Raw genomic sequence first — 27,488 nt, forward strand, 5'->3', positions numbered from 1 at the left:
TAAAGAATGAACTTCTGTCTTGTTTTCCTTTTTACATTAAGTAGTAAAAATTTACTCCAGAGGTCCCAAGGCTTCTTTCCCTTTCCTATTACATCCTCCCAAACTTAAATCTAATGCATGATGTGTTCCATAGCATCTTGCAGTAGCTGAAGTTTTTAATGCTTGGGTTTCATTTTGAGATTTTTATTTCCTCATAGTATGAAGTCACTGTACCTGGGTATTTTGTTTGTTTTTTACTCTAATTAAACATGAGGGTCTTCTTATGAAATTACAGAAACTTTGTCACCAAGTATTACTAGGTAGATAAAGCAGTAAATATTTTGCTATATAAAACAATAGCAAAAGAAGGAAGAATGATAATGTTGTGTCTCTTTTCCAGCACCGAGACCTTGGATGTGTTTGCCCATGAAGATGCAGTGTATGGCCTTTCAGTGAGCCCAGTAAATGACAACATCTTTGCTAGTTCATCAGATGATGGCCGGGTTCTGATTTGGGACATCCGAGAGTCTTCCCATGGAGGTAAGATCTCTAAAAGGAAAATATAATTGATTTAGGAAGAATTCATGCCAGGCAAGGAAGAGAAAAATAATGTTTATCTGGGACAGTTGATACAGTAAGTCTTGGAGAAGGGTGAAAGTGAGGCATAATTATTTTGGCCAGTGATTGGCAAGATATGGTCCTTACAGTTCTGTTACTGTCTTAAATGACTACTCATAATTTTTATTATAGATGGTGTTGAGCTGCTCCCTTCAGAAACATGTTCATACTCCAGTGTATAAGAGCTACAACTGTGAATGAGCATAAGTAACAATAGAAAAGTAATCCCCCTACTTTTCATTAAAATGATGTCATGTCTCATTAGTTTAGCTCCTGTAATCTCTCCTTGACAGGCTGAAAGGCATCTTTTGGTATCTTAGAAGAAAACAGTGGTGCCAATCTATTTATAATAAAGGTATAAAGGAAAGCACCAGTAATGAGTGACTGATGAGTGAATGATTTGGCTAAGGAAATATACACAAATTTAAAGTTTATTTTAAAACCCAGCTCCTTTGTTTGGCAATCTGATGTTTGTCTCTCCACTCAGCTGATGCAGGCCTTTGCTTCTCAGTGGAGGCTGCCATCTTAACAACACAGCCTTTTATGTCCCAGCAGGATTTTGATTTGATGATGCAAACACAGAAGGTCAGTTTTGGTGTTAAACTTTATTTGGAGCTGCTGGCAGACAGGCAGCAATTTCTAAAGCCTTTAGGCAGACTAGCAGAACAAAAGTTGGCTCTTTTCTTGTTTTTATTTTTGACTCTTATGACAATGAATACACCATGGAGCTTCATCTGTGGTCAGAGACCTTTGTTTTCATCACTGCTAAAGAAACATTAAAAAGGAAGATCTTTGATGCAAAAACTTGTAATAGAGCACAGGAGGAGGGTATAGACAAGACAAGTAAATGTTAATTCTGTCTCATTTGCTTGATAGGCAGTGGTTTCATAAGGTATTGGGAACTTGGGAGGGTTGCCTGCTTAACCATGTTTTATATGTGGGAATGGGGGAATGAGGAAAGAAAATTAGATATCTTTGGAGGTGCTTGTGGGGCTACAGGTGCTGCACTCAGTGGCTCGGATAGGGGCGATAACTTTCTCCTTAGCATGTGAGTAGCACAGGAGTTGCACCAAAGCAAACAGTGAATGGGAAAGTCTGGCCAAATACCTGGCTCAAAATAGAGATTGATTTTGGTTTCTTAGTTGATTGAAAGAGTGTGGCTGCATGCCACAAAAGATACAAACAAGGAAGAGAATTAGACTGTGCCTAAAGCTGTAAAGCTCACAGAAGCAGAGAGAAGGTAACAGAGTCAAGGCTTTTCCCCACTCTTCATGGAGACAGTATTTTGATGGAATAAATAAGGTAGAGTAGTAGTCCAAACACAGTCTTATGAGAGGGAGAGTCTGAATGAGCATGTTTTCTACTATGTGTGTGAACAGCAAGAGCTAACTGTTAACATTTTTTTTATCCAAGAGGTACACCCTTCTTGTCTGCTAGTACAGCACTTAAGAGGTGGTAGGCTTCTTTTCTCAGGGTTAGAAGCTTGCTTTGAGCTGAGTTTCATACAAACATATTTCATTTCTTGTAATATTATTCTCCCTTAGAAGCAATTGCTGCTACATTTATGGTTTGGGTAATCAGCAGTGGCTGTGGAAGCTCTCAGGCCTATATTACTAGGAAGCTTTCAAAAACCCCTTCATGTTTAGTCGTTATCAGATGAGCATTTGGTCATGGACCTTAAAAAGATTCAAGTATTTGATCTTTGAATAGCTAGTTTTAAACTCTGATAACCTTCCATAAAGAAAAGGGTGTCTTGAAATTCAGTATGTGTCCTTTTCCATATTTAGACAGAATTAATGTACACGTGGGTGGATTTTAAAATTTCAGGTTTTATATTGCTTTGGATGTGTCAGTTTGAGAAGTGGTTTGAACATGTCTCCGTATCTTCAGATCTTGTTATGCTGGTTCCATATTCAGCTGCCAAATTCCTTGCATCAAACAGTTGAATGCCTTGTTTGTTCTTATGTCTGAAATTTCAACTTTTTCAACAGAGCCCTTCTGCTTGGCACACTATCCATCAGCCTTTCACAGTGTGATGTTTAATCCAGTAGAACCCAGATTACTGGCTACTGCCAACTCTAAGGAAGGTGTGGGACTCTGGGATATTCGTAAACCTCAGAGGTATGATCTGGCTGTCCTTGTTTTATGCTGTGTTGTTTCTTTCCCTTGGGAGGTAATGGCATGCTGGTTGGTTGTTTTATTTTTTCAATTTAAGTCAATATATATGGACTTTTTAATTAAGTCAGTATATATGGTAGTAAGAAGAGATGCAGAACAAAATTAATAGCAGTGTTGTTAATAAATTATTTTGCATAATTAATATTATTCTTCATACTTATGATCTAATTTGATTTAAAGGTTAGATCGTCAGTGTTAAGGTAAGTGATTTTTAGGGTAAGTTAAGGCTCCAAAGCCTGCCTGGCCTCATCACTGCAGATTGCTCTGTCAAGTTCTCATCATTACATTTAGCACTGTCTTGGTACTACTGGAAGAAGCTGTGGTGGGCACTGCCTGGTTTACAATTTTTTTTTCCTGCCCAGTTCAGTTTTTAGTGGCTGACTAAAGAGTGTGGTCAAGGCAGCTTTTTACTTAGTGGTTATGAGTTTGACATGGCTTCCTGAGTGATACACACATCTGTATAATCATTTGGCTGTATAATGTGCTTCCAGATTTGCATAGAGTTAAAAATAAGTTCAAAAAATTAGGTTGCAGCTTGAAATATGGTTAGACTGGGTTCTAAAGTGGATGTATGCAATATCTGGTATCAGACTTTGGCATGTGTGAGAGACTAAGCTTTTTCAGTCTTTCAGATTTCAAATGCTCATTTTTCCATCATAAAAATCTGGGTGGGTTAAAGCCTGGTTGCATGCCAGCTGTAACATAAATGAATGCAGGTCTGCTTTCAGCTACCATTTTTCTGGGACAGCCATTAGCTCTCCTCCTTTGCTTGATCAGAGATGTATCCAAAACATGGTGAGAAGGGTGTATGCTTGCCTTAGGAAAAGAAAAATGGCTCTAAAGCACTCTGCTGCCACTGCAGATTTTTTCCCCATGGAACTCTCAAGAAAGAGGACTCTTCAGAATGATATGTGTCCTGCTAGTGGGCTGCCAAAGTCAAAATCTCTCATATTTAAATAAATTACACTGGATTTGTAGTCTATTTAAAGTAACAGAGCATTTGACAAAACTTCTACTTGTCTCTGTAGATTTAATTTTGCTAATCTAGAAATCTGGAACTTGTTTTTTAATGTATTTGTGGCCAATCCGCTTTGTCATATGAAGAAAAAAAAAATAGATCAGTAAAGATACAATCCTCACTCTGGTGAGAAAGTGGAAGCCAGAATTTACACATATATACGTGTATTTCAGTTTGTCTCTTCTGGGGAAAATACACTTAATTATCAGGGGATAAAAATAGTTCTTGTTAAAGTAATCCACATAATGCTTTAAGCACTTCTGGTAAACTTCATAAAACTGAAGTTGGTACGTGTGGGAGTTTGTGAATATTTTCCATATTCTTATTAATAATAAAGGATGCTGTAGTTGCAGGTAAGATGTGCCAAAAGCACTTTGGTTGCTGAGTTTTATAGGCAGAATGGGTTGAAGAGCCCTGAAATTCTCCATAATCTAGGGATAAACAGGAGGCTGCCTGTGTAAGCATGCCACTAGCACAGCAAAGGAAGGCTACTGCATGAGATGCTTTCCTCATTGTCGAAAATGCCTGCTAAGGGTGAAAATTCTTGCTCCCTTTGTAGTTTTCTTTTATACTGTCTTTGGTATCCAAGAGAGTGTATTATTTTCTGAACTGTAGGAAAGGTGAAGGAATAGAGATTTTTGAGGGACGTGATTTAGAAGTATTTGTTTGATTGTTGAATCCTTGCTGGAATTGTTGAATAGCATAATGTATAAATAACGACAGTTAAAAAATTGCTAGATCTGTCTTTTTCTTCCCTAGTCTACATTTTTATTTACATTGCTGCACATGACATTCATCTGTGAGGGATTTTTATGCCTTAAGCCATCAAGGGAAATTCCTCCTTTCCTTCAGTATTGATGTAGTCCATCATAACACTGAGGCCACTGTGGAAGTTTTTCACTCCTATCATTCCACCTGTGGTGCCAGTAGAAAGTATATTAGTTCAACTTCAGCTGCTTTGTCACATTGTGTGGTACTGTGGTTTTGATGAGAGGTTGAATGGGTAGAAAGAAGAGGAATAAGTGTAGATACTTTTAAATGTTTACTGTGAGTTGCCAAAATTTTAACTTCCGGTGGGTTAAGATGGACCACAGCACTCTTCCAATACGGGACATGGGAAATGGTTACATGTAGTTAATAATTTGCTGCTGGTATAACACTTCCTGTAAAACTCATTTCCCCAGCTACTGTCTGTTCTCAGAGGCAGAGGTAGATGATGCAGGCGCTACTTTTTGCTTCATAACTGGAGGCTGCTTTGGGGAATCTTGCTGCTTGTCTGCAAAATCCAGCAAGTGAGAAGCTTGGAATTCCAAAGACTAGCTGTTTGTGGCCAGTAGCAGTACTGTAGTTTACAATACCTTCACATAACACATATTGCAGCCAACAGCACTGTCTGTTGAGACTTTTTACAGATATAGGTGAGGTTTGACAAAACTTCACAGGAATGGGCTGGCCTTTACTCATTTGAAGGGGATCAGGCTTGATGCTAAATTTCTGGTTTTAATCAGCTCCTCAGAGGAAATACAGGTTTTTTTGGGATGCTGTTCAGCTTGATAATGGACTATGAGAAAAGGGGAGATCTGCTGTTAACTTCTAAACTTCTATGTCAGTCAGTGGAATATGGCTAATCATGTAGTTTTAAACTAATACCTCTACATTTTCAAAACATTTAATAGAGCAGTGATGTCCTTGTAGGTTAAAGAATTCAGATATAGATTCAATTGCTTGACAGAAACAAATGAGCTGTATCTACTTACTTATCCAGAAAATCTGAGGAGTTTTACAGCAGTATATTTTTCTCCAAAATACATGGCTCTTCTCCAATTGAGTTATGGGAGAATTTGCCTCAGCTTGCTGTTGTATGCCTCCAGCCAGGAAAGTCAGTTTTGTCCACTTCTTTAATCAGGCAGCATGCCTAAAAATTTTAAATTGAATACTTTTAGGGCTAGGAAAGAAGTCCTGATTATGAGTAGATTTTATTAGTTTACTGTGGAATTGGTTAACTTCCTAATAGGAAGCTGGGAGTGCTTTATGCTTGGCTGCTACAGTGAAGGAGGTGATTGAAAAGCCAGCATTTCTTGGCATGCATGTAGAAATTTAGAGACAGTTGCACAGCTCTGAATTGTGGAAAGTTTAGCTCACTTCAAATAATCATAATTTGATTAGTCTTGCTGACTGAGTCAGGATATAGGAGCGGATTCATTTTGCTTTTTCCCAAAGTTCATTCACAGCTTGATATCTCTACTGCCTCAGATTTAGTGCAGCAATTGAGATTCTGTCCTTCGACCCCAGTATACTAATAAGATCTGGATGTGGTGGGTTGGCTCCTCAAAAATAGCATATGAAGTGCTTTAAATATAGAACTAATATAATTCTACGATTATAAGCTGACTACTGAGTCTGGAAATCTTATTTTTCTATTTTTAGAATGTGTAAGTATTTCTATTCCTTCAGGTGGCTGTTAAACTGAAACCATCTGTGTTGTTTCTTTTTAAAAAGAGTGCATTGAAAAACTTTAAATGTGGTTTTGATTGAGGAGGCTGCTGTAAGGCATTCACACCACTAGATGGGGTCTGGAAGCTGTGCCTTTTTAAAAGAAAGTTCAAAAAGGGACATCTGTGCCTCTTAAACTATTTACAATAAAATATGTATTACAAATATTGTTATAGAATTACTGGGGCAACTCAGCAAGTACCTCTCTCAAGCAAAGAATATGTAACTTCAGCTGTTGTTAGATACTCATGTTCTCCCTTCTCTTTCCACACAGCTCCATGACCATCTCCTTCTTTTTACTGAAATAAAAAGACTGCTTTTTCTCTTAAGAAAATATTATCATTGTCCCCTTAATGCTTTCTTTTCCTATGTTCACTCTGATCCACCACTTGCATCAACATATGTGGAAGGTTTTGAGATCAAAATTATATGGGTTTGTCCTATTAATGGCCATCACACATTTTTAAACTGATCTTCCTGCTGCAAAAAGGCCATTCACAGAAGTGTGTTCTGCTTGTGATGGGAGCATTGATCCCTGGGGTCAAACTTTGATCCCTGGGATCAAACTTTGTGCACCCTGGGATCCATTGGTGTGTACAGTTCAAGAGTTAAAATGCTTAGTCTTGTGTCATAAATACATATCTTGGGGTATTTTAGGTGAGTCTGGGAGGGCTTATCTAAAAACTACCAGGCCTTGATTCCTATGTCTGTTGCATAGTTATGTGCTTGACTTTTTTTTTTGAGCCAACTCATCATGTTTAGAAGTTAGAAAAATAAGCTGGAAAGGCTTTGTAGCTTTCTTATGCCCTAGCAAGTTGAACTTGGTTCAGGGAGGGTCTAGTGGCAGCTGTAAACCATTGAGAAGAGAGAGTAAGGCCTATAAGGCTGAGAAGGAGACATAAGAAGGAAATATGTCCTCTTTTGAGGAGCAGTGAACTATTAGATATGTTCAGCTACTATTAGATATGTTTGTGGCATTCTGCTCATTCTGTTTTACTTGCTTTGATTTCTTTTGCTTTGCTAACCTTCCCCTTTTTTGCCTCTTCAGCATGTTCTTTACAAAGCTTTTTACAAAGTAGAAGTGGAACCTGACCAAATCCGGGGATGATTTACCTTCCAAGTCTCCATGTTTCATAAGAATAAACTACAAGCAGAGAGTTTTTTTCTTTTTGTCATTTGACTTTTCATGCTCCTGGAGTAGAACACTGTTTCAGATCCCCAGATTTTAGTTTTGGGATCTGGAAACAGATTTGTCCTCCTGATTCAAGTACAGGATTCAACTCTGAGTGAGGTAGAAATAATTACACACAACACATCTTTTTAAGATGGTTCTGAAAGTTGAGGAGATTTGTGCTGTCTGCATAGTTACAAGTCCATGTACTCAAAAAGCCCAATGATGAGTTTAAAAAAAGTCCTTGAGCAACAGGGACTGGTATTCCTTGGTGATTATAATCCTTATGGCATATTTCAAAAGTTAAATTTTCTGAACCATACAAATCATAATGTGCCCAAGTTAAAGGAATGTCAATTTTGGTGTTTTTCATCAAGTCTTTACAGATAAATCCAAAAGGATCATTATCTCAGCTTTGATTTCTTTCTTTGTCTTGGCTGACAAGTAACTGCAGTTCAGAGCCCACTGCAACAAACTCTTTAGCTCACATTAAATGAATATTTGTGTATCAAAAACACCAATCAAGAAGTCTTCCTTAGTGTACTCTAAACTAATATTAAATTTGCCTCCTGCTCTGAGAATTTAGAGGAGCAAACTCCTAAGCTGTGGACAAGGAACACATGTCGTTAGATATTAGTGAATCATCTAGTGATTAGCTCATTAAATTGTAAGCAAAATATAGAGATGTAGGAATTTCTTCTCTGTAGTAAACAAATTAGATTCAGAGGGGTCTTGAGAGAGGACTCTTCTTAGGAGGTTTATGAATGTTCAGGTATATGGATCTTGCCAATGTGTGGAGGACTTTGAAGATGTGGCTGCACTGTGCTGCTGGTGTTGAACTGACTGTATTTCCTCAAGTCTTTGTATTGAGCAGAGCTTTTCTGCCAAGTGCTAATTATTAGGTGTTCAGCTTAGTCATTGTAATGCAAGTAAACACAATCCAACTCTTAATGCAATCTATTACATCCATAATTTCTGGTCCACATGTATTGGAAATCGCAGGTACTTTTGAAAATCCAGTTCTGGCTCCTGATTGATTTGACTTGTGGTTTCTCTTACTTCATTTAGTTCCCAGCCTTTCAAAGGCCTGATGAGTATTACCTTTTTTGGTTTTGTAGCAGTGGTCTGATAGCAAGAGGAAAACACTGTTGGACGTAGACATCTTGCAGGTGGTATTAGATTGATGTGTAGCTCGAAAAGCTAGGTTTCAGGGGTATGAGGCCTCTCTCTGTATCAAAATAGGAGTGGTAGCTGCCAGAACTACAGGAAAATTTAGAACAGTTCTTCATAGTTTAGTTAAATGCATGTCAAACAGACCAGCTTTGCAAGAGAGTACTGAATATTACCTTTGAATAAAGGCATGGTTAATTTTGTTAGGGTTTATTTTTGATGAATGGATGTGCAAGGGAAAGGGAGGAAAGGGAGATGATGAGTATTTGCAGCCTGTACCACAGGCTGTAACCTGTCGTGTAGAGAGGACTTTAGAGAATCTGTGTGGTGATGTTGAAGGTATTCTAAGGTCATAAACACGGCATCATAACTTACAAGTCCGTAGATTAAGGTCTCCAATGGCTGCCAATTTTAGTTTCTAGGGTCATACCTTCAGGATATTTGATCCGTAAAGATTGCACAAGAGTAACAGAGATGGCAGTTATTTTATGAGTAATGCTCACACATGTGCTGAATTTTTATCCTTTCTAGCTTTCCTTCCTGAGCTCACTCTACAAAGTAACTATTGCCTTTTTTTATCTGCATGTTACAAAGATGTCTGGTGTGCTGGATGAAATACTGAGCCTTCTGCAAGTGTAAGTGAGGGATCCAGTATTGTTGGTGATTGTGTTGGGGATATTAATTTAGGGACCAGCCACAGGGTTTGTTTCTGACAGTGAGCTTACTGAAATTCAGGGCTCTTTCCTTAAAAGCTAGTGCTGGTGAATTGGTAATTTTCTTAATGTAGAATCTGTACATGATACATATGATGGCAGGAATAGTATGCAGATATTTAAGGGTTTTTTTTAAGGATATTTTTCATGTGAAGGAAAGAAGCTTCTGATTGTCATCACTTCCAGTGTGAATGCTTTGGGATTCCCAAAGCCCCTGTGGATGGAACAGTTTTTCAATTATTTCAGTGCAATAGAAGTGTGCTGCATGTTTCTGTATGGAGACCTTTCTCAGTCCTGCTCTGCACAGAGAACTGTATTAAGGACTGCAGGAGAAATGTGTGTATCTTGGCAACCACTTGTTCATTGTCAGCCTTATAATTTCTGTCTCTTCCCAGTGGAATAATTTGTTGTGAATTTTGCCTGACTTGATGTTGCTTAAAGGAATCCACTTAGGCTACAGTTTAATAAATTTTAAGTTCTGTTTTGGAACTCTCCAATATGGGTCAACCATACCACCTCAAATAGTTCAAATAACTATTTGTCTTCTTTTGCAGTTCAGGAAATAGAACTCATCCCACACATGTACCATCCTCATATGTTATACGTCTGTGCTACTGAGGCAGCTCAACTGATGAGTTTCTCAACCTAGAATTTGAAGATCCAACCAGGTCCAACTTGGCATATTTGCCCCAAATTACACAGAACCTAAATGTAGATACTTTCCCCTCTATTTGTCTTCCACTGTTTCTCAAAAGTTCCCTTTAAATGTGGTAGAAATGGAACTGATTATTGCTTAAGTTCATGGGGATTGAATTTTTCTGGGAATCTTTGGGATGCATTGAAGGAACATTTGAATAGTAATGGCATCTGGGGGAGTAGTACTTTTCAGATGGCTTTTGGCTTTGATTTCCTTATTGTAAACATAAATCTCCAAAATATTTGCCACAAATTTAGCCAAAATCAACGACTTATTTAGAGTTAGAAATATCTAAGGTAGTTTACTCTGTCTTTCCTTCTTTCTTCTCACTGAAGGAAAAAAGGGAGTACTTGCAAATGAGCCTTTTTTGACTTTGGGCAAAGAGAGATTGCAACAATCATCAAGGCTTTTAGTCATGTTGATGCCCTTCCTGCCTGGGGAGTCTGGTTTTTTGGTTTTTTTTTGGTTGCCATCTTCATTCAGTTGATGCCTTTTTTTTCTTTTTTTCCCCCTTTTTTTTTGTTTGTTTCTTTAAAGATGGGAGTGCAGCTTAAAGTTGTGAAATATGTAAATCAGTGAATTTATTCTTAAATAACTTTTTTATTCTGAAGCAGTAATTTCTGTTGCTGGCATGAGCATCACCTAATAGATAGTCCTCAAATACTGTATCTGCTAATCCTTGTGCAAGTCTGCAAAATACTGCCTGGTATTTAAGTGTGTGAAACAGGTACTGTAGTCTTTTTTTCCCCACTCTTACGCCTTGTCCTTATTGTGGAATTTACTGGGACGGTACCATAGGAAGGGCCCTCTCACTTAACTTCTGTTCTAGATGTACACACTTCATATTTCATTTGCAGTCCTGCTTTATGCATGCTCTTGTCAGCCCTCTTGGGATAGAGGGTTTAGCTTGCCTTTCTCTGTGTTTAGGCTGGTATCCTTCCTGGAGCGGAGTGCATTTAGAAAGTTTTTTAACTTTCCTCTAGGATCCCTGGATCTGTTGATCAGACACAACTGAATTGTGGAGAACTGAGGTTCAAATTGTATAATAAAAAAGAAGGCTCTTAGTAGCTCAGCTTTTAGTTCTCTGTTGTTCTCAGATAGGGCTATGATCATTCTTCTGTTTGGCCTCTCCTGTCTTAATTGCTCTTCAGCATAAGCACGGGGATTTTCTGATTTGAAGATGAAATTTTTTTCACGCCTATCAGCATCATCACATTAGCACTCTTAGTTCTGGCAGGCACTTTAAGCTCAATACTATCCTTTTGCTCTGTGGGATCCAGCTTGCTCCTACAAGCAGAGATGCTATTCAGGTTTTAGATATTCAACAGAGTGTGTAACTGTAAACAAGAAGTCAGGAAACCTGGTTTTGTTTCCGAGTGTTGGTTAGGTCTGTCGGTTGACCTTTCTTGCCTTCGGTTTTTCCTGTACCAAGAAAAGGGAAAACTGCCTACTTCAAAAGCCTCATGGTCCTTAATCTTTTTGTTAGCTTTGAAATACTTTAACACCCAGGTCTTTCTAAAGCAAGAATTTAAAGTGCAAAGTATTGTCCTTGTAATGCAAATTTTAAAAGTATAATCTGTTGTTCAAAAGAAACTCAGATTGAATGGGTTTTTGTAGACTGCTTTCTTAAGGCAGCAATCATTGTAAACCTTGCCCTAATCACATCTATACCTCCATTTAATATGGAGGGACTTAAAAGAGAGACTTTTTTTTGTCTAAAAATAAAAAAAAGGAGAAAGGAAAATAAAAAAGCATATTGGTGACTGAAATCAAAGGAGAGATCATCTTAGTGCATTTACTAGGAGAACATCTGAAAAATTAGTTTAACCCTATTGTAAGAGAACGGAATTAGTCTTTGGAACATCAGTCCAGGGGTAACTGTGGTAGAACCAGCCTGATGAGTCCAAAGTTATGTCTGCAGTTGCATTCACTTAACTTTAGGTGAAAATTTATATTCATCTTTTACCTAGTAGAGGCAGAAGCTTTACTAGTTCGAGATTGGACTCTTCTTCTGCAGGAGCATTTTGGATCTTGCTAATTTTCCTGTCAAAAGAAAAGCTTACTTTCTTCTTGCTGCTATTTTCTTTACAATCTACTTGTGTAGTTTTTGTAAATTAAAAATTCTTGCAGCTTCACTTGAGAAGAGCAGGGACATGAGTGTGTATATATATATATATATATATATGTATACACACACATATATATATTTGGATAAGAGAACAAATCTGTGGCTGATATTACTCAGCTTTCCTAACGCAAGACAACATTTGTAGCACAGAAATGTGTAGGAAAAATGTATCATAGGACTTCAGTATTGACAAGTGGTTGATTTTGCATAAGGTATGAAAATGGCTTAATTCTTCAGGAAGAATTGCCAACATTTACACTCAGATTATTTTTCTAAGGCAGCATTCTCTGATATCCATATTCTTTTTGTTGAAATTACTTTGGTGAATGCTTGGTTTTGGGAACACATCCTGCTCCTTTAATTGGCCTAAAGGTCATCTTCCCATGCCATGTCTGGCTGTATTTGTATCTTCTCTATCTGGTTATCTGATGGAACCTGCTCCTTTGTGTTTTGCTGGATTTAGCTGAGCAATGTTCCCTGTCACAGTCTGTACTCCATCCTACAAGGTGCTATTTCTGAACAGGCTGCATAATGGACTCTGATCAGAGAATTTAGGGATTAGAAAAGGGTGGAAATGATCAGGTGTTTCAGCTAGTTTGTTTGTGGCTGTTGGATAGTTGCTTTTTACATTGTATTCTCAAGTTTCTTTTTTTTTTAATCAGGCTAAATTTTATTGTTGTTTGGATTTTTGTTTTTTTTTTGTTGCTGGTTGGTTGGGTTTTTTTCCCCTGAAAAACTAATTGTCTGCTTCCTAGATCTCATTTATTACTTACATTACAGTAACACCTACATGATTCAAACAGAGAGTGAGAATAGGACACTGTTGTGCCTGGTGACCCACAGATCTGTAGTGAGGGCAAGCCTAGGGCAGGAGAATGTTTGAGAACAGGTCTGTAATAAGACCAAAAGAAGTCTTGACTAGAGTTGGAGGAGGATGTGAAGCACTTAAAGTAACAGGGCTTTGGGGTTTTATTTGCTTGCTGTCGTTTGCCACTGTTCAATCTTTGTAATGGCAGAGGTAACCTTAAATCCTGAAAGGATAAAAGTACTACAGATGAGGGGGAGAATTTAGTATACTTTATGCCTCTGGTCTTGACATCTTCCTCAGAATACTGAGAATCTTGAGCTATTTTCCTATGAATAAAGGCAGAATACAAGAAATCATAATGCTTTCTAGAGAACTGCCTGAGGTCACTGATTTAGCAACATTTTCATTCAGTGATGCAGTTAGGTCATAAGGGCCAAACTAGGCAAGCCTTTGCTGTTACATTGTCGGGTTGCTCTGGGTACATAAATGGTGATGTTTTTAAGGCTCCAGTTTCTGAAGTCTTATCAGATAAGAATTTCAGTTACTTAAAAAATTCAAATATTGCCCATGTGGTTTGGAGGGAACAGCAAAGCTTCTATTCACCTTCAAGTTTGCCATGTGTGAAAGTTCATTAATGATGGGGAGATTCCATTTTGAACTAGTTTATGTTTCTGACCCTAACAATAAACAGCAAAGAGATGTTACATTCTTGAACATGCTGAATCTTCACCCTGAATTCTGTACTTTTCTTATCTTGGTGGATGGAGTTGATTTTAATTGTACTTTCTTTTTGAAGGAAAGCAAAGACATTAGTTTTGCTAATAATGCACAGCCTTTATTTTATTTGGTTATTGTTTAATGTCCAAGCAAATACCCCTTACTTCCTGGTAAGGATTCTTGGAGACAGTTCTTGTGAAGGTAGTAAGATAATCAGAAGTAGTGATTATATGATTTAGAAAAATGACCTTGTTTCAGAAAAATAATAAAATCTTGAGTATGGCTTGTATACCTTCTAATCTCTATACATGGATGGACTTCCTTCACATTTGTTAACACTCGTAATACAGTGAAATGACGTACAACTAGACGCAATTTATCTGCTTTTCAAAGAAACTATCTTGAGATTTCGGACACTCATAATCTACTTTAAAAAGGTCTGCATGATTATTGATATTGTGTTGAGTTTCCTGTTATTGGTTGTTTTGGTTCTTAAGTGTTTGCTTCAGACTATATATGAATTCTGTCCTTTTAAATACACAATAATTGTCTTGCAAATAAACCCCCAAACTTTTCTGCAGTTTTCCAGGCCAAAATTCTTTTTGCCAAGTTTCATTCCAGTTATTTTTTTGCACAGTTAGAAGTTTCTCAATTTTGTGGTTACAGAATTGCTGACAAACACAGTTGTATGCAATGGTGTGTATTAGTTACAAGCATTCAGTTCATTCTTTCCTTTTAAGGTCATTCTTTCATTAACTTAGTCTCGCTCACTGCTGTTTATGATACCAACACTATTCCCTTGCTTATTTAATTTCTCTTCTTAGATGACGCTGCTGTCCCAAGGACAGTGTCTATACTGCCATGCAGTGATACTGCTCCTTCCCTTACTCCACTAACTGCCAGTTAACCGAATTATTTACATTAGTGCTGCTGCTCGTGGATTCAAAGCCTTCTATTGTTTGACTGAGCTGGTATTTAGTTGGCCCTTGGCTGCTGCCTGTGTGCTGCATATCCAGCTACGGAAATGACCATATTGCATAGAATCGTCCATTCTCTCCCTCCTCAGCCTCCCTCCACTCCAGCATGTGTGTTTGGATTGCAATGTTCCATCTGTGGACTAAATATTTCTCTTAATCATACAATCTGACTTTTTAAAAAACTCAGAAGTGCGTGTGTCTCTCTCTATATTGCTTCCAGAGCTGGTAGGCAACATCAGCATTCCACAGCTGTCTGGGTGAGCCAAATTTGGAAGCAGAGTAAATCCGAGTAGTCTGGCTTTGGATTCATAAAAATAATGCCTCTGGCAGAAAGAGCACTCATCTTGTTCAGAAGTGTCCTTTTAGTATTGCCTTCAGATTTCTCACTAGCTGTCTTGGTCTGTGTCTTCAAGATGAGAGTATTGTTACTGGTGTGATGCATCAGTAAACTTTTTAGAACTGCAACAAGGTGTTGCCTCTGAAACTCCTTTGTTAGTGCATGCAGTAAGGAGCAGTTCTAACATGAGCAACATATCCAAACATGCCTACATTGCCCCACATAATCCTGTGTGAAGAAATCCAAAAGTAACACTGACTAAAAGTACAGCATAACACCCTGGTGCAACTTGGAAAGGGGATATAGTCATTTGAACATGCTTAAACACAACACTTCTCTTCCTCTCCCCTCCCCACCCCACCAAAAAAAAAAAAAAGAAAGTGCAAAAGCTCTCATTCTGATTAATTTGAAGGTCTTTAGAGCTTCTTGATTCAGTCATCCTCTTTAGTACTAATGAGTATTAGTAGTGGCTTAATACTGTAAAAAATAACTTTTTCTGGCTTCTTTATTGGAGAGGGCTGACTGTTTTTCTCCTGCACTTTTGATGGAGACGGATACTATAGAAGGCATCTCAGGCAATTATTATTTTTTTCCTAAAATCATCATAGTTGTTCTAAAATCACCAAAACTTTATGATGCAAGTTACCGAAGTCGTGGGGTTCCTCAGTTCTCAGTACTGCTACCATGTGCACTGCCTGCAGTATGAGGCAGAGAGAGATTTCTCAAATCCTTTATGTATCCTCTAAACAGAACTAAGTGAGCAGCTTTGCCACCAAGATAGAGCCATGAGCTGCACTCCCTCCATACACATCCCCCCCTCTTATTTGTGAACATGTCTCTGAGATGTTCTGTCCTAGGGGGAAAGAGAGAGCAAGCAAATATTTTTCCTCTGTTTGGATCAGGAAGTGAATGTTTGGTAGAGGCTTGTGTTAGTTTGTTCACCTCATCCCCACCTGAATACTTGCTGCCTCTTCTCAGAGTTTGTTAAAGAAAAACACTGTGCAGTTAATTTAACAAGTCCTTTCAAAAAGGCAGAGAGGAAGTAATCAGGACACAGCAGGGTGGGGAAAACAGAAAACTGCTGTCTTGTGATTAGTACAGCAAAATGCTCCATGCTGCACTTGGAGCTATAGTATCAGACTTTTGGGGCCAGAATTAAGGCAAGTGGAAAAAGTCGTTACTCTTACATTATAAATGAATGGCAAACAGATATTCTAGTATTTCTTTCTGTATCAGTCAAACTAACTCACTGCTTTTTTTGTTAGTGTGGCGGTTTCATTTTATTTGTTTGGTTTTGGTTTTTATTTTGTTTGAGCCAAATGTTTAAAAAACTGCAACAGGGACTGTATTTCCATCATGTGTGTGGCAGAATTGTGTGGAGTGAGGGTCTGAGACAGGCAAAGCTATGGATCTTTTGAGAAGTATTAACTAGCAGCTCCTTAATTTTCATGTGTGGACATTTTCTTCTGAAGTTCTAGTCTCTCTTCTTTCCTTTAATCTCTGAAGTAAAATATTCTTTTGGAGCTTTGTTACATCGAAGTTACTGCAACACAATACGGAATTCAATTCCAAGTGTTTGCTTTGGTACCTTTGACTGCTGTAGGAGCTTAATGAAACATCTGATGGAAACCAGTTCAATATTGCACTCCTATTGCTATAAAATATAATCTCAAATGATCTCAGGCAGGGCATAATATTAGTCACAATGGAAACTTCACTTGAAGACTTGAAAGGATGGGACATCTGGTAGGCTCACTCACTTGCAGGCAGGAGAGAATTCTGGGCCATGATTTGGATTAAGGGGGAAAACTGGTTATGAGGAGAGAAGCTTAATCTTAGTGCAGCAGTGTTTGCACCTAAACATTAAGTCTGGTTGGTGCATATTTGTTATGACCTTCTTATTCATGTTGGACAACTCATATATTTTTATTTAAAAATAACTTTTCTTAGCCAAAAAAATCTGGAATTGTTTCTTCCGCCTGTTTTTTGTGTTGAGTTCTTGGTTGGGTTGGGGTTTTGGGGGGTTTATGATGTTTTAGCTTGTTTGTCCTTTTTGAAGAAAGTGGAAAATTCCACAGAAAAATAAATGGCTTGCTAAGACCTATCAGAAGAGGGCAAGGCAAAAATATCTTATGTGTTTTGGTTATCTTGTTTTGTTTTGATTTTTAATGCCTGAGTATTTTGAGCTGAGTACCTTATTAGTCTCAACTAACAGAAACTAGGGCTGATGGGAGGGATCTTAAATCCTTGTCTCTAAGCTTACAGTTTCTAGTATTAAATTCTCTCATGTTTTAATTAAATACCTTGAACATGATTAATATAAGCTTGACAAGTTTGCCTTGGAGGAGGAGAACAGACACCAGAGCTGTTCACACTGATAGAAGTGTTCTGAAGTTTTGGTGCCCAGCCTTAAGAACTTACTAGTTAGTTGGCTTTGAAAATGTGACTTCTGGTGCCTTTGTTGTGCCCTGGCTTTGGCTGTTCAGTTCACAAAGAGTGTTTATGTGAGAGAGCAGCCTATTTCTAGGGCATTCATTATGTATTTTGTGTTGGTTTTGTTTAACTCTGGCTTAGGAACAATGGTTTTTAACTTTAAGGTATCTCAGGCAATGATGCATGTTTCAACCTGCATGGAATGTGGCTTCCCATCCACGTGGAGTGACTCATTGTTCACGGTTGTTGGGGCAAAGGCCTATATCAGAAAATATTATGCATTAAAATCTATGAGTAAGCTTCCCTCTAGAAATTACAAATTCTGAGCTGGCATGCTTTTTCTGGTCCAGAAGGGGCATAAAAGTCACAGCTCTCAATAAGAGTTGATGTTTTTTGCTCAAAACAGAAGTGTTAACAAAAAAGTGAACTCTAGTACTGTTTAGGAAGGTGTCAGTGATCAATGAACAAAAAAAGGGATAAAATGTCTTCCATCTTTGTCTCGCTTTCCATACACACAATCATTTCAAGTACACAGACTGAGCGAAGTCTTTGAAAAGAACAGAAAATCTGTACAAGTTGCATTTAAGGTGTGTTTTGATTAACTTTTGGTTCCTTTATGGAACAAATTCAATTTCTGTTACTTTTTTAAAGAGAGTCTGGAAACTTGTGAACCTTTGGTTTTGTTTTGTGTATGTCAATAAGAATGGGATACAAACACTCCAGCTCTGAATATACAGCCTTATATGGGACAAGGAAACCAGCTAATCTTGCCACATGAGAGTTTTAGGTAATAATGTCATGTGATAACATAATTGTCTTGCCTACTTGGCAGTATTTTTAGATGAAGCTAGTTCAAGATTAGCTAAGTGACTTATTTTAGCATTTCTTGCAATAACATGTTAGTAAGATGTCCTTTTATTTAAAACATCTGGAACTGATTGTGGAATTTAAACATCCTCTGATGCCCTGTAGAGATATAAATAGAAGCAGAAGAGAGAGAATGGCCAACCTGTCTACATTTGGAGAAAATGCCATCTGGTGCCAGAGCAAGGGCAAAAGGCTGCCTGGTTCAAGAACCAGCTGACAAAAAGGGCTGAATGCTGGTAGGGTCAGTCTCAAAGGCAGACACCCCAGAAGTAAAAGGAGAGCCTTTTTAAGGCTAAGTGCTCTGTCCAACTTTGCTCCTATGCAGGAAATTTGTTATTAACAAAACTACTCACAGTCTTTAACTTTTCTCTTCTGAAGACTTTACAAACATAGCCTTTTTATAGCTTGTCATTCAGGTTTCATATTAAGATTTTTCAGGAATTGAAAGCAGAAACTAAATAAGAAAAACTTATAGTTTACTGGGCTTATTTGTTTGAAAAGCCTCAGTAAGATTAAAGAGAGTTCTGTCGAAGTAGTTGAGTTGGTACGTGCAGCCCATGTCACCTACTCCCACTTGTCTTTTCCCAGTTCACTGCTCCGCTATGGTGGGAACCTTTCCCTTCAGAGTGCCATGAGCGTCCGGTTCAACAGCAACGGCACCCAGCTGCTGGCCCTGCGCCGGCGCCTGCCCCCGGTGCTCTACGACATCCACTGCCGCCTGCCCGTCTTCCAGTTTGACAACCAAGGCTACTTCAACTCCTGTACTATGAAGAGCTGCTGTTTTGCAGGTGACCGTGATCAGGTAATAAGCAAGCAATGCTGCCCTGAGTTTCCAGAGTTTCCATGACTGTTTGAGAACACCTTTGTGAGGGTGGCTTTTTTCTGATTCAGCAGATAACACAGGAAGCAGGACATGTACAGGCTTATTCAGAACTGTTTTGCAATGTGGGCTCTGAAAGAAGGGAAACACATACCAAAACACATCGGAAGTTCTACCTGCTGTTTGATGTGATCTCATACTTACTTGGAAGATTATATTCGGAAGAAAATATTTGCCATCTTTTTAGGTCCAATGTTATCTGCTCATGTACATATGATAAAGAGGCATCTTCCTTGCATTTTTTGTTAGAGAGTGGCATAGAGGCAATCCCACAAAATGTAAATATTGTGTATTTATAGAGTTATTAATTCTTATTTCAAATTATAATGTTTCTCTTTTAATTCTTGACTATTAGATTAGGTAGGATAGGTCTTTGTAGGAAGTGTTCTGTAAGGAGTGATGGCAGGTGGTTAGGAAGGGATAGTCTGTTACTTCCCTGGGGGGAGGCTCTATCCCTACTACCAATCACAAAGAAATAGGTCACATGTAAAGTGACTAACAGAAGTTCATATGATTCTAGAGCCAGATACTGTCTTTGGACAGCTGTATTTAATAACCACAGGCACTATTTAAGGACAAAAGATGTCTTTTCAAGCTATGATAGTATCAAACTATGATCTGAAAATTTCCTGTCATCAGCAAAATTCTTGCAGTCAGAATTTCATCACTAATTCTATTGCTGCTGCTGCAGGAGGCAGAGTTGAGCTTCCTTCAGATTGCAAGTAGGAAATACATTCATGTCAGTGAACTTGAGCAGTGTTCCTTAGTTCTGAATATTTTTTGACAAGAGTGTGAAAATGTAATAATGAAACTCATTTGAAACATTTGGGTGTCTTACTATAAAACATGGGAAAACACATATGTTGGTTAAGAAGAAAACCACTGATAATATGTGATCCATTATTTAGTCAGCCTAACAATAACACACTTCTCCTCTGGAACTTGGTGTAGAGCATAAATTATGTGTAAACTCTGACACATAATTTAGCTTCTTATTTGTTACTAAAGATGTAGAAAAAAGTCTTAGTATATGTTGCTCTGCTTTCTAAGGCATTTTCTTATGGGTATGGTATTATTTTAACAGGAGGAGTGTGTCTGTTCTGTATCAGGCTGATGCGATACTTCAGGAGCCTGCATTTTTAATAAAAATTTTATACTCTGTGGCTTGACAGACTTTCTGTTTGGATAAGTAGCAGCACATAATGCTGCTAATGAGTTGGAAATCAGAGCAAAAGACAATTATAGTTTCTCATAAAACTATACAAAGCTAATAGAGAAGATGAACTTTTCTATGGAATGTTAGAGAGATGTGGAATTTGACATTTAGACACAAGCTCATACCCATCTTCTAACGTGAAGGAAAAATGATAATGAATTCAGAAAATGCCATTGCATACTCCAACTCTATGTCTGAAACTGTCCAGTAATGTTCAAATCCAGTGGCTAAGACTGTCAACACCAGGGATAGCCCCTAGGGACTGCCTTTTACAGGGAACCCAGTTCCAGTTGCAGGTGTATCTAGAAAAGAAGGTTGGAGTTGGAACATACTGTTAAGGTAGACAAGGTGAATAAAAAGATAACATTTTTTTTTAGTTTTGCCCTTCTATACAGCAAGTATGCTTTTGTATAATGTACACAAGTCTTCACCCCTGCAAATCAGAATTTATCAAAAGAAGAAATAATTCTATATGCAATTTAATCTGTCTCCAGTTGCCTCTCCTTTTTAATATTGCTGTTCTTAGCCTTTCTAAAGAATGTCTTTCATTTGAGATCCATGCAAAGTAAGTTTCACAGAATACCTTGCTTGTATTTCCTCATAGGATCAAAATTTTGTGTGGGCTAAGGCTCATTTGAAGGGACTTATGGATAAGAAAGTTGCTTTCAAATTGTGAGTGGCACTTGTAGTAGAAAGGCTTCTTCAGCAGTTTTTTCACATTGAACCTCTGATTTTCTCTGTCTTCAATTCTTCTTTTCATCTTTATTAAACTGCCAACTTGATATTTTTTCTCTTTTAAGCAGTCTTAAATAGTTAGGTTGTACCTTTCTTACAGAGAACAGTAAATTAAAAATGGAGTCTCCTGTGTTCAAAAACTACTATGTGTTGTCTGCATAGGTAGCTCATCTCATAAAGTTGCATTTCTATAATATATTTTAACTCTAATAAGAAAGGATTATCCTTAACTCGCCACTGTTTAGAATGCAATAGCATTGGGAAAAAAGTGAACTGCTGAAAGGGGGAGGCCTTTCTTGTCCAGCAGAGGTAATTTCACTGGTACCATTTCCTAACTTGGCACCAGTGTTTATGTATTTTCCTGGGTTAATGACTTGTACTGACACTCAGAGAGCTCTGATAAGCATTTGGATGTGATATAGGGATCAGAAGGTAGATGTGAGATGGAGACATGGCCTCTCAGCTCTGTGAGACTCAGCTCCTCACAGAACTATAGCCTTTGCTAATCTTTCTCTGAAGTTTGTACATAGCAAATGGCTTGCTCACAGGAAGTTTTCTTGTAAATTATGGCCACCAGGGTTTAAAACCCCATAACTGTTAGTTTTGGGTTGCCTTTGGAAATTTGTTTTAATACAGTGGTGAAAATCTACAGTAAAAGTAAATAACACCCTGTTCTTATGGATTGCATTCTGGTATGGCAGAAATGAGCAGATTCTGACCTGCAAGCACACAACTTAAGAGTTCTCTTGGAGATTGCCCTTATATCTTAAGAAGCCAAATGCTTAAGTTCCCAAATGACCAGAAGTGTTGTCCTTACTTTGACAAGGTATGTGTGTTAAATTGATGAAATTCTTTGCAGAAACAGAACACAGACTACTAGTTGGAAAACAGTTTGATTGGTTTGTCTGTTGATGGGGGTTAGACTTTCTAATATTTTCTCAGTATTGTTTTTTTAGTGTTCACAGATTGTGATAGGTGCTTAAAAGGACTTGAAGCCAGAACTCCTGATGTGTCACTCTAGAGGGAAGCCTGCTACCAGCAGGCATGCAGTGATTTGTATTACCACCTCATTTTACTGGAGCATCTGAGATACAAGTAGATTGAAACCTCGTAGCAAAGAATGATATTATCATTAATGCTCTAAGGTACAAAATGCAGGAAGACTTACTTGTTAACTACAATGGTTTTGGGGTTTTTTTTTGTTTGTTTTTGTGGGTTTTTTTAAGAACACGTTCTGAAATGCTTATGTGATTGTAAGTTGTTGCAGGTATTATGGGTTGCAGCACAAGCTAAGTGATGGGGATCTTAGAGAATGAACAGCTTTGTTTCTCTTTGTGGCCTTGTAAACTATTGTTTGCCCCCAAAAGCGTTATTGTCCTAGTCTTGTGAGCTTGATTTCAAAGTCAACAATGCTGTGTGTACGTACATACATACATACATATACATACATACATATATATATGTACATGAGCATTTTTCCTAGAAATGCCACAATCGTGCTTTTATTGTTTCTTGCAACTACCAAAGCTTGAGAGACATTGTTTACCTGCTATTTTATTTGCAGCCATTTAAATTTACCTTTGTGTGCTCCTCTCAGAATTTTTTCTTTCATCCTGTCATTGGTGTAATGACCTATTCACATTACACCAATTTTTCTACTTTTTGAGGAAGAGCTCTGATGTTGGTTGATAAACAGGTTCAAAATTATATGGCATTTGCATTATCCAGGAGCTCACTTGAATCATATAGCTGTGAAAGAGAGGGAGGGTAAGGTAGGCTGGATGGATCAAGCATGACTCTCAGCTTCCCACTGCCTTTGTTGGCTATAGAAATTTGTGTGAAAACATAATTTATCCTTCCTTCTGGGCATCCAGGTCCAGAATTTTAAAAACAGTTTATTTATACACCCAAGTCCCACTGACTTTGGTATGCACAAGTGTTTGATTATATACAAATGTTAAATGTCGGAGTCTCTCTAGTCATGTCACAGTGCTGGGCAAGTTTCTATTCTTCTTGTCAGCATTAGAATTTGGGTAATGTTGATTAAATACTAAGGCTTTTTAGTTGCTAGACTGGTATAGAAAATATCTTCCTATATCTGAGGATACAGAAAGTATTGCAGGACTTTAGGTACCCAAGTGTGTTTTTAAGTGTAGGAGCCTCAGGAGCTATAGTGATGGGCAACAGCAAAAAAAAGGCCCAGAAAGAAACCACAAAACACACCCACTCTCCAAACTAAAATAGTCCAAAAGGTCTTCTTGCTCAAGAATTGTTGCCTGTGTCACAACGATGAATGCTATTGGTTCATTCCTGTTTTTTCCCTGTGTAGATAATGTGAGGCTCTATAATGCTTGTGGCTGTAAAATCAACTGCGTATTGCCTGTTTTAAAAAGGCGGGGGTGGGGAGAAATAACTTGTACCCTGTGACTCAAACAAAAAGTGTCTTGACTCTGGCATGCCCTCAGACATTACATCACCACTTAGCCTTTTCTGTTGACATTACACTGGTATAGGAGAGTTTCAGGAATGCACTGCTCACGGTACTGCAAGGCTGCTCAAACTCCCTATAAAGTTACAGCCCTCATTATGTTGAAATTCGTTTTCTGAATAGCCGTGGTTAGGGACAAGCCAGCTTTTTGCAGGACAGAATTACTGCACGAATGTAACTCTTCCAAAAACAAGATTAGCTGTATGGGTGCCAGGGGTCTTGTATGGTTGTATATTGCCTTTGTAAAAAAAGATAATTTTTATTCACTGGTGTTCTTTGTGTCATCTAATTTGAAGGTCATTTATCACAGGAAGTAGTGCTTATCAATGTCTAGGTTTAAGAACTAGAAAGAAGAAAGGGAATTATTATTTTAGAGAATACGTTTTAAGTTTCCTGTGCATGGAAGACTTCCTAATGAATAGTAACTTACTTCAGTCAGCATTTCTTAATATATGAAAAGCATTCAGCATGCAAATATGTTGCTGTGCTTGGATAAAAAGAAAATCGATGTTTTATTCTGTCGTAAATTTGGTTTCTTCCAAGAATTACTGATGACACTGTATTTTGGCTTTTGCTTTATCTAAATAGCAGTTAAAATTCTAGCTATATGCATAATACATACATATAAAGTCCATTCATAAGATTTATCTAGAAGTGAAATGATTTATTAATTTTCCCCTCTTTTTTTGGTAATTGACATTGGGAGGGTCATACTGAAAATGCCTCTTCGGAATCAAGGTCTCAACAGCAGGAGCTATGAGTTTTCTTTAACCATTCTTGTTCTGATTGCCTCTTCTCCCATTCCTGGTGCATCCTGCCAGCCCCATTTCCTGTCTCCTTTTTCTGAGTTCCTGTAAGCCCTTCGGGGAGGATTTTAGACATCTGCACAGCAATACATAAGCCCAAAAGAACCCATACTGAAATTAAATTCTGATGGAGTGGAACTCAGACTCAGGAGACTTTGAATTTTGCAGGCTTTGTGTTCCTCATAGTACATCATGGGAAACCTGTAGTTAGTAGCACCTCTCATATGCTCAGATAGACTTATTTATTTCTTTGTAATGTAATAGAAATATTTCCTCTGCCATATAAATCCTCAGTAAGGATTTTTAAGTTGCTTTTGTTCCTTAATAAACTTTTTGTTTTGGCCTTTCTGCATTACAAAAAGGCGGCTGTAAAAATGGTGATGGATTGATTATTCTTAATGACACTTCTGTAAGCATTTGAAACTCAGAGTTGGCTGCTTGTAAGATTAGGGATTTAGGGAGTGGGAATACAAATTTTTGGCTTTGAAATTTATGTACTAGAAGCAATTTGTGTTTCTCCAGTCTGCTGTGTCTCACAGCTTTACTTTTTCCAGTTCATGAGATAGGCATGCTTCTTACTGAGGAACAAAGCTTCTGTTGTTAAAAAGACTTTTATACTCACCTGTTTGATTCTCTGGCTGAGATGGAAAACTTTAGAGTTCTTTTTTGTGCCAGTTTCAGCCTCTTGAAAAACAGTCTCAAGGAGTACAGGGTAGTATGTAAAGAGTACAGGCTGTCCTGGCTGGTGTAAAAAAAGATGTCTGTTTTTACAGTGTTATGAGCCCTCTTTGAATTTGTTAAGTATTGAAAAAAAAAACAAACCATAATTTGTGCCCCAGAATTTATTATAAAGTAGAAGTGAAAAGGTTGTGTGTGTAGATACCTTGTAGGTAAATTCTTTTTTTAGCTGTAATTTTTCCAAAACACATCTCAGAGAGAGCTTCCTCAGTTATGTCTCCTCTTACTTTAAGATTTTTTTTTTTGAAAGACAGGAATAAGAGGTTAGGAGCTTGCACAGGTGACTGCTCATTATTTTGTCATCTCCTGGTTAACTGCAGTGGAGAGAAGAATCTCTAGTTGGTGACAGTGAGAGCTGCTACAAGGAGGGAGCCACTCTGACTGAGGTTGCAGTTTGAGGTACCAACAAGGCAGTGTGCCCTTCAGGGGACAGTCTGTACGTCCCTTGGGCTGTGCTAGCACCCATCTGACCCTGTAGGATCTGTCTGAAATACATAAATGACAATACTATATTGAATGACTCATGACAATTTGTATGAGGTTTTACTGCTGTAGCTACGGAATCAGACCACTGCTGTTAGAGGTTCCAATGATAGCAGAAGACGTGGGGGTGGGAACAGGCCTGCTAAGGAAGTCAGCCAGTGATGATTATAGCAGTCTTTCAAGCTACACTTGGTGGGAATTCTATACTAAAAAAACCTAGATTCATCAACACCTAGATTCATCAGCATAAACGTACCAGCCTGACAGATCAGGAATTGCAAAGAAATGGAAATACTTGACTTGTTGACTGTTGTCCTTAATTGTTTTGCCTTGTTGTTTCCATGCTTGTTTGTTTGTTGATGCTTTTGGAATAGGAGAACGTCTTTTCTTCCTCCATAGTTGTGTCCCTACCTTGTTTTCTATCTGGTTAGTAGATACTCGTAACAATAAAGATTAATTGTAAGTAAATTTGTGGGTTTTCTACCTGCAGAAAATGCAAATAACATGAAACTATGATCAAATTCTAAATTATCAGTAATTTTTTAAAATGGAAAAATAGCAGGGGAAGCTTTTTTACATGAGATGTGTCAAGCAGTCTTGACACCACAAAAGGTCTAGAAGCAGCTATAAAAAATTTTGTTTGTGTTCTGCCAAATACTTCTCATACAAAATGTAACATATAACAAGAACGGTGTTCATGGTTGTGGTTTTATATACATACATTTATATATACATACATAAAAATCACACACAAATATACATGTGTGTATGAGGGCAGCTTTCTTACGCTTTGCTTCTTTTTGTTTATAGCTTGCTTATCCCCTTTGAAATAGCTCCATGAGAAGCAGATTGTCATGTTCACCCTGGGATTTTGTTGGGTTCAACCCTTTGGGGTTTCCATAGTTAGTAGGATGTATCTATGGTACTCCTTTGTTTTCAGTGGCTACTTACAGGGTGTCTCTCTCCCAAATGTGTGACAGCTGCTCTTTTGTTATAGATTACTTCTGTACAGTCCATAATTCTGGAATCTTCAAATTCTTTATTAAATTTGAAATTGGCTGTTAGGCTTAGACATTCTTGGACACAGAAAGCTGTCACAAAGAACAAAATAGCATAAGCCCTGTTTACTTAGGAAACCTTTCCTCCTTGGATAAATACGCAGTTTTTATATTCTTCATGTAAGTGGGATTCCTTTTCCACAGCTGATTGCTGTGAATTCCAGTCTCTTTTGGACAAACAATATTTTTCAGACTTCAGTGATGCTTCATGTCAAGCTGTGTTTTCCTCAAAGCTTATCAGTGCGTATTCCACCACAGAAGTGATGTGCAAGTCTTGAGGAATTCAGACTTGAGCCTAGCAGACTGCCCCAAACCAGATCCTTTATCATAGGAAAAGAACCAAAAGTCTACACCCCACCAATTAATTATGCTGTGTTACAGGTAAAATAGAGGGCCTGTACATCCTGTCTCTTAAAGGGCAGATGCAAAGCACCAGCCTAACTGTTTCAGATTTGGATGCCTTTGTGCTTCTTCCCCAGCATGTGGGTTTTACACTACTTGATGAACCTAAGGGACAGCTCACTAAAACCCTGAGAAAAATTCTGTCTGCTCTGATCTTTTCTGCACCAAGTTTCATTGGCCCCTCTGAAGAAAGGGCAGACATGCCCAAGTCAGTGGGAATTGAGATTTAAGAAGTGTAGTCTCTTTCAAAGCTGTAAACAGCAGAATGAAATTCGAGTCTGACAAGCATTTTCCTGCTAGTTACATAGCAGTACTTACTTTTAAAATGGTTATAATTTCAGTGCCTTTATTTGTTGTTTGTGCATGCATTTATAATTA

The 27,488-nt window shown here is 38.0% G+C and overlaps 1 protein-coding gene across 6 annotated transcripts in view; it reads left to right on the forward strand.

Annotated features, from left to right (window-relative positions):
- DCAF5 (DDB1 and CUL4 associated factor 5) overlaps nt 1-27,488 on the forward strand; it is a 68,177-nt gene that overhangs the window by 16,364 nt on the left and 24,325 nt on the right. For all 6 annotated transcript variants that reach the window (XM_085580320.1, XM_085580321.1, XM_021547091.3 and 3 more), the window contains exons 4-6: nt 380-519; nt 2,589-2,718; nt 18,893-19,106. In XM_085580320.1, coding sequence (XP_085436446.1) covers nt 380-519; nt 2,589-2,718; nt 18,893-19,106 — 484 coding nt within the window. The remainder of the gene's footprint in view (nt 1-379; nt 520-2,588; nt 2,719-18,892; nt 19,107-27,488) is intronic.

This window comes from Lonchura striata, chromosome 5 (assembly GCF_050655825.1).
Source record: "Lonchura striata isolate lonStrDom1 chromosome 5, ASM5065582v1, whole genome shotgun sequence".
NCBI lineage: Eukaryota > Metazoa > Chordata > Aves > Passeriformes > Estrildidae > Lonchura > Lonchura striata.